The 8,265-nt window shown below is 43.0% G+C and overlaps 1 protein-coding gene across 1 annotated transcript in view; it reads left to right on the top strand.

The window, feature by feature from the left end:
• The window catches only part of LOC144888731 (uncharacterized), a 115,067-nt gene extending 111,999 nt beyond the window's left edge, over positions 1-3,068 (top strand). Inside the window, exon 3 of the mRNA XM_078767883.1 lies at positions 2,851-3,068. Coding sequence (XP_078624009.1) covers positions 2,851-3,054 — 204 coding nt within the window. The 3' untranslated portion in view covers positions 3,055-3,068. The remainder of the gene's footprint in view (positions 1-2,850) is intronic.
• The last annotated feature ends 5,197 nt before the right edge of the window (positions 3,069-8,265 follow it).

Consider the following 8,265-nt stretch of genomic DNA (forward strand, 5'->3'; position numbering starts at 1 on the left):
AAGAGGAAAGTTGGTTTTCCAGAGCATTGAAGAGGTCATTATTGGATTTGAGGAGCAGGACTGGACCAAAGACTGCCTTGGGGCACTCCAGCCTTTACTATGAGTCTTAACCTGTTTGACCTTTGCCACCGAAGGTGGATGGAGGTTATGTTTTCACCCTTGTTATTTGTATCTGAACAGGATATCTCAAAAAGTTGTGTACGGATTCGGACTAAATTTGGTGGAGAGGTTGGGTGTGTGACAAGGACGAAATGATTAAATTTTGTTGAAGATCCGGAACCGAATCCGGATACTAGAATGTTTAACTGTGACATGTCGCAGGTGGACAAAAGCTTTGCATTGCTGTTTCTGTTATTGTTTGTGTTGTTGAGTTCGATTTTTCAAGTGTGCACCCATTGGTTGGACAGCTGCCGGACCACACCCACATCTGTCGATTGACTCCACCCACCATAGCATCGACACAAAATGATATGGCCACCATATTGGTTTTCGAGTGGACTTGTAGTAGGATCAATATGGCACATGACCCCCAAAAAATTGCAAGAGAACGTTTTATGGTTTGTTTGTTGTTTTATTAGGTCTACAGAACAACATATTAAAAGTTACCAAAAATGCATTACCAGAAAGGGTCTAAATATGGCAATAGTAAAAATAACTAAATGTACAATTCACAAAAAAAACAAAAACTGACTAAAATACTCCAAAATACCAAAAGAGTAACACAAACAGCGTGTCTACCCTCGATTAATTAGTTTCGCTCTGTCGAGCGTATGTTCCAACGTACAGTCGTGGCTAAAAAATATTGGCACCCTTGCACCTTTTGAAAATAACTCACAATTTTATCTGAAAATAAGTTGAATTTGATAAAACTATTTGGTCTCCACAATTCTTTATTTCACTGTTAATATTACAGAACCTTTGTTTTCGATTCAGAACTTAATATATCCTTTTAAATCAGAAAATAAAAAGAAATGGCATTGACAAAATTATTGACACCCAAGACTTAATATTTGGTAGCACAGCCTTTGGACAAAATAACTGCAGTGAAGCGCTTCCTATAGCCATGAATGAGCTAACTAAACCTCTCAACTGGCAGTTTGGCCCACTCTTCTTGAACAAACTGCTCCAGTTCTCCCAGATTTTAAGGGTGCCTTCTCCCCACTGCTGTTTCCAGATCTCCCCACAGGTGTTCAATGGGATTTAGATCTGGACACATTGCTAGCCACTTCATAACAGTGCAGCGTTTTGTCTTGAACCATTCCTTGGTGCTTTTTGAAGTGTGTTTGGGGTCATTGTCCTGCTGCAAGACTCATGTCCTTCGACGGAGACCCAGCTTTCTGACCCTGGGTTGAATATTGCGCTGCAAAATGCCTTGGTAATCTCCTGATTTCATGATCCCATGCACACATTCAAGGCACCCAGTGCCAGAGGCAGCACAGCAACCCCAAAACATCACTGAACCTCCTCCATGTTTGACTGTAGGGAAGGTGTTCTTTTCTTTGAAGGCTTCATTTTGTTTTCTGTAAACATAGAGATGAGGTGCTTTAACACAAAGCTCTAATTTGGTCTCATCTGTCCACAGGACATTCTCCCAGAAGGATTTTGGCTTGTTCAGGTGTGTTTTGGCAAACTCCAGTTGGGCTTTCTCAGCAGTGGGGTCCTCAGCAGAGAGGTTGTTGGAGAGGTCCTAATTAGTTGTTCAACTTCCAGGCCTGTGTGTGTGTGTGTGTGTGTGTGTGTGTATGTGTGTGTATGTGTGTGTGTGTGTGTGTGGTGGCAAATATTGTGTGTAATACCGAACACTGCTCCAAAAGAATTTAAAAAACCACCTTTAGAGGCCATGATTGCTCCAAAAGAATAATGACCGAATTACGATGGCCAGTCACTCACCGGAAGAAATGCTCTGCCTGATGTGTGAATCCTGTTTGGAGATGCAGCCTGCCACAAGGAACAATATCCATTTCAACTGCTCCTTCAACATGTGGAAATGCTACTGGTGGATCGGCTCCTTTCCATGCATCGATACTTGCTGTATTGCTCATGCCCTAATATGATGTCATGGAACCACCTTCACTGCCTGAACTGCCTTCATTTCTCTTGTTTCACTGCCTGAAGCAATATAACAAAACCAAGGCCACAGCCTTATAATCAACGTCGTCCCCATGCAACAAAATGCTGGACATGGTGATTATGCTGTAACCTTGCAATGCACCTACGATTAGAACACACATCAAAAATAGGATGAATGCAGGTGCCAAAGCACAGACAATTTACATACGTCTGTACATGCCATGTAAGGTGATTGTATGACAACCGTGGAGTGAAAAGGAAATCGGCGTTTAAATAAACTTGTCTACAAGTGGATGGTGCATGCTTTCATCCACATATGTGTCTGCTGAAAGGAATGATGGTGGTTTGATTTCTCCAGCAGTGGATCAATGGATGTTCGTAACACGTGGAGCAAGAGAGCCCCCCTGTGCTCAACTCAAACAAACTACAATCAAACCGCAGAATTTGTCATTTCATTGGTTTCTCTTTAATTACACGAGAGTATGTTCACAACACAATAATTAAAGCCTCTTAGAAATTGAATCGCTGGTTGAAAAATAATAACTCTGCACACTTCCGTACTGTCCCAGTACTTTCAGTAACATAATGTATTAGTACTCTCTTGACTTGGCTTTGAGGTGTGATAAAAGCTTCAATGATCAGTCCAGGTTTGAACACAGCTTAAAAGTCCCATTGAAAATGATGTATTTCAGCTGAGTGTGTGAACTTTGTGCATCATAAATATTTATGCTTGGTCACAAGCATGAAGGTCGTCTCTCTTTTCTCAACTCACTTTACCAGTTACTGCCGTGGCCTACCATTGAAGTCCCTGGAGAGATGAGTCCTGGGCGTGCGCTGAGACGTACCGTTAGCGTGCCAGCCGAAAGACGAACAACTGAACTTCGGTCTCCCGGAAGCCAAGATCACGGTAAGACCCCGATTCGTGATTTTCATTGCAGCATCTGTGACATGCATACTTGGCTTTGCAGCTTTGTTGCTTCATGAAAGGGCTCATTGAACTGGCAGGATAGCCAAGAGTTACGCACGCTCGCCTCTAAGGTGGGTTCCAATCTCAGCCCACCTATAAACGGTGGTCTTGGTGTTTCACAGGCAGGGCGGTACACATTGTGTGTGGTTTATGCCTTCGATGGATGTTAAATTTGTTGACCGTTCTGCCTGAATTACGTGATGGATGTTAAATTTGTTGACCGTTCTGCCTGAATTACGTGATGGATGTTAAAGATACCTGTGTGTCTTCTGCGAATAGGATGCAATTATCGCCAGAGCCTTGAACAAACGATAAATTCCTGCCGAAATGTGCATTGGCACTGCATTAGCTGTGTTCCGGCACCTCAGGAATGATGCAAACTGAGAGTTGAATTCAGAATTGAATCCTAGTCTCTCTCGTATGCATTCGCCAATGATGATGTGAGGCTGATTTAATTGATACATTCAAAATTTTATTTACAAAACTAGAACAATGCGACTGTGTCACCAATATGCCTCCGCATAGTCCCACAATGGATAGTTGTCATCACTCTGCATATGTATGGGTAGGGGATCACGTTTCTGAGGTTTCGTGTTGATCGGATAAGGTTCGTTTTTTCTATCCAAGATGGCTGCCAAACCACGTGACCTATGACATCATAATTTTCAAACTATATGCGACAGTGTTGTTAGATGATATTTGTAAAATTTCACATCGATAGGGTGAGCGGTTTCAGAGATATAATTATTTAATATTTCCCTTCAATCCAATATGGCTGCCAAACCATGTGACCTATGATGTCATAAATTTCATATTTCAATACAAATGGGTCATAGATCACGTGCATGCAATTTCAGATTTTTAGGATAAGGAATTAGATTAAAACATTTTTGGCTGGTATACCACTTCACCTATGATGTCATCATTATCATGCTTTTGTTCCCCATTGGGAGTACTTGACAATGTGCCAAGTTTCAATTTTTTTCATTCAGCGGTTTCCGAGAAATCATTTTAAAATTATTTGCTTTTAATCCAAGATGGCTGCCATACCACGTGACCTATGACGTCACAATTATCATAAAAACATTCTGCATGGGTGTCACTCCTACCCTGAAGGTTTGTCTCAATCGGACATATGGTTGCTGAGAAAAACGAGGTTTGGCCCTAACGCCCTTCCGGACGGACGGACGGACGGACAACCCAAAAACATAATGCCTCTGGTAATTTTGGCGGCGGCGGATTTTGTCCAACCTAATGAGCAAAGGTCATGACGTCATCGCCACGCATGTCCACATTGCCTGCAAAGCTCTGGAGGAGCCATCTGGCTACTTGTCATTATTGATGTTAAATTCAGATACTGTCACAAGTGCATACAAAACTCACAGTTACCGACCTGGTTTCGCCCTTGTTGGGGCTTCATCAGGGCAACGCAGTGAGCCTTCCATACACTTGTGACTGAAAACCTTTCAGTTATATATCAGTCATTATGCGACTTCATACCATCAGTGGAGAACCGCCAGTAAGGTGTCCCATACAGCTGCTGCTGCACCCTACTGGGAGCGATAAGCACCGCCTACCACACGGTAACATTATCTGTATTAAATTACGTGGTGGTGAGGTGTTTTGAATTACGTGGTGGTGAAGTGTTTTCACTAAAACTAAAATAATTAGTAACTCCCAACCGCATCCAGGTCGACTCCATATAGTGAGTGGATACCAGAGATAATCAAATATAGTCAAAAGCCAGTCATATATACATATATATATATATATATATATATATATATATATATATACACATACATATACACATACACATACACATACACACACACACACACACACACACACACACACACACACACACACACACACATACACACACACACACACACACACACACACACACACATGGTGCTCGTGCACATCACTCATGCGCATGTTTGTCATTTTTGGATGTTTTTGAGTTTATTTGATTGAAGCCTGTGGGTGGATTTTGAGTGGCATTGTGAATTAAAATCATGCATTGGATTTTTGAAACCCCGCCGGAATAGGCCGGAGTGATTTTGCCTGTGTGATATGCACCTGCGTCCTCGGTGGACGCGTTTGCAAACCAACCAGCCTCCTCCAAGTCACCAGTCTTTGTGATTGCCTTCCACAGTCGGTCACTAATGCTCCCTCCCTTTTGGCGAGCCAGTTCAGGATATAAAAAAAAGCGTGCTGAATTGCTACATGCGGCGTCGCATGGTCAGCAAGGTGGATTTGCAGCTAAATTGTTTCACCAGCCCTGAGGCTTGACCTCGAGCTCACAATTTTCATACAATTCTGGGGAACAGCTTTCACTGTGTTTCTGGATAATACCTCAAACAATCACCTGGGAATGCTTTTCGAGGTCGGCTTGTGCATGGCTTTGATTCAAAGCTGTCTTTTGGAAACAAAAAAGGTCTTGCACAATCATTGCCTGATCGAACATTTATCAAAGAATAGGAGTAACAACTAATCTCTTCAGAACTTTACTAATACAATCCTGTCCTAATGTCCTATGATGGGCTATGTCTGCCAATGTCTTACTTATTTACATTGTTGCATCCATAATTCACTACAAACAAAATTTAATATTGTAAAGCCTCCAACACATTTGGCAATGAAACATGGTTCCTTACAAAGATGGAGAAAAATTGATGACCACGTAAAGAGCCATGGAAAGATGCTGTCGAGGCATAAAGAAGAGAGGAGAAGCGAGAAGAGAAGCCGATGGATCAGACAGAAAACTAATTTCGATGATTTATTTGTCACAATAAAAACCCTGAGATTGAGTTGGGCTAGACTTTGCGAGAAGAACTGACAACAAGAATTACAAAATGGAAACTGAGAGAAGGACCTGACGGAGTAACATATCCAAGGTGGCATGGCCAAGTCAGAAGCCAAACTGGTTGACATAGAATTGCGAGTTAGAGAAGAGATAATGCCAAGCTTCCGCCACGGTGATGTACTTCATGACTTTGCTTATGATGGGGACAAGGCTGATAAGTCTGTAGTTGAGGGGATACATTTTGGAATCCTGACAAATCAATCCTGATAAATCTTTCAACCCTGACAAATCTCACACTCTCACTATCTCTCTCTGAACGGACCACCTGGCAAACCCTCCTATCTACTTTCTTTACAATCCTCTTGAGGAAGTTCAGTTATTCAAACCCCTCGGTCTCACTATCGGCCGTGATCTCTCTTGGGCAAATCACATTTTAAAGTTGGCCTCCAAAGCCAGATGCTGACCTGGGAATCCTCCGTTGTACAAAGTTTCCTTGGTACACCTGAACTCTTATCCACGTACAATGCCTTGAACCGCAGCTTGATAGAGTACTGCTCTCCCTTCTGGACTGGCGTCCCTGTCTCACACCTTGTTCAGCTTGACACCGTGGAAACAAAGGCCTTCAAGATCATTGGAATCTTCCACGATGAAGCTGGGCCTATCACTTTCATACCGCAGACAGGTCGGTGATCTCTGTCTTATACTGCCTCCTTTCTGGTCTTGCATCCTCTGCCCTTTCTGTACTTTGTCCTCTGTCCTCCCCACCCCCAGGTATCTGCATGGAGCATGCGATTCACCACCAAACCCCCTTCTTGTGAAACTCCAAAAATCCAGAATCATTGCTCACCTTCACTCATTCGTTCCTCTTTTTCCTGCCTGTGGAAACAACTTCCACATTCTTTTCAATCTCACTCTTCCCTCCAGGTTTTCAAGATAGCTGTTTACTACCATCTCAAATCATCATTGGCCACCCCCCTTTCCCATTCAAAAACTTCATCTTTTCTACCCCGTTAACACCACCCTGATCACCCCCAGCTCCCCTCTTTCCCACTACCAAGTTTTTCCTTCCTGAGAGTTTGCTTCTGTATCCATCTTGTCCACCTCATGTGGCCTGGTACTTCTCATTCTTACCCACATCCCTTGTTTGACCATCTCTGTCGTTTTTGTCCCTCGGCCATGCTGTTAGTGTTTCCCCTTCTCTTTCTGTTATTAGTCCCCTACCGGTGTACACCGGAGGGGACTATAGGTTTGCACTCCGTCCCTCCGTCAGTCTGTCCGTCTGTCTGTCAGTCTGTCCGTCAGTCTGTCCGTCCGTCCGTCTGTCCGTCAGTCCGTCTGTCCGTCTGTCAGTCCGTCACGCAATGAACAGTTTTCCGGACTTTTTTTCTAAACTCTTAATGCTAATGATTTCAAACTTGGTACATGGTTTCCACATGATACGTTACAGATCAAGTTCGAACTACACGACGTTTCGATCATTTTTGACAAAGTTATGGCACTTTGAACTTTGGTAATTTCCCCAACATTTTTCCGGACTATAATTTGGAGTGCGGTAAGTCAAAGCTGTTAATATTCCTTGTTTTAACTCCAATATACATTCTGTTTCCACTTTTAGTGATAAGTAGGGGTCTGTGCAACCATTCATAAACTTTATTTGGTGCAAATTGGATAATGTTTTGCCGAGTTACCTCAGACCGTGAGTTGGTAATTATATAATTCACACATAGTGCAATACGTGCAGGCTGCTCCACGGAGCGACCTTGCGGGCTTATTTTAACTCCAATTTACATTCTGTCTCCACTTTTAGTGAGAAGTAGGGGTCTGTGCAACCATTCATGAACTTTATTTGGTGCAAATCGGATAATTTTTAGCCGAGTTACCTCTGACCGTGAGTTGGTAATTTATTATATAATCCACACAGTGCAATACGTGCAGGCTGCTCCACGGAGCGACCTTGCGGGCTTATTCGTCCCCTACCGGTGTTTTCCGGACGACAGACTGCCGGTAGGGGACATGTATTGCAGCGCAATACTCAGAATGCTTGTTTAGGCTGTGGAATGTGCTCAGATTTTAGCTCTTACACGAGCCTTGATTCTGTATACCAAAAAAATAAAAATGGGCACACATTGCTATTGGAGTAGAAAAATGTTGGGGTGCGAAAGGGGGGCAGGGAGGGATGAACTACACCCGCGCCTCCATTAGCCAATGTGTTTATGATTCCTTCACACCAACACATCCTCTTTGCACTTGCCATTATATAGCAGTTGTTTTTACTGACCGTAAATATATTTTCTCCAGCTCATGACAGCGGTCTGACCATCTGTCATTTGTACTTCACCACTCTATCATCGCACACAATGCTAAAATTCCCTGACACACTAATTTCTTAAGCCCGTTCAGCTTTAAGTCCTCAAAA

Source organism: Myxine glutinosa, chromosome 13, assembly GCF_964187855.1.
Source record: "Myxine glutinosa chromosome 13, kmMyxGlut1.1, whole genome shotgun sequence".
Classification (NCBI taxonomy): domain Eukaryota; kingdom Metazoa; phylum Chordata; class Myxini; order Myxiniformes; family Myxinidae; genus Myxine; species Myxine glutinosa.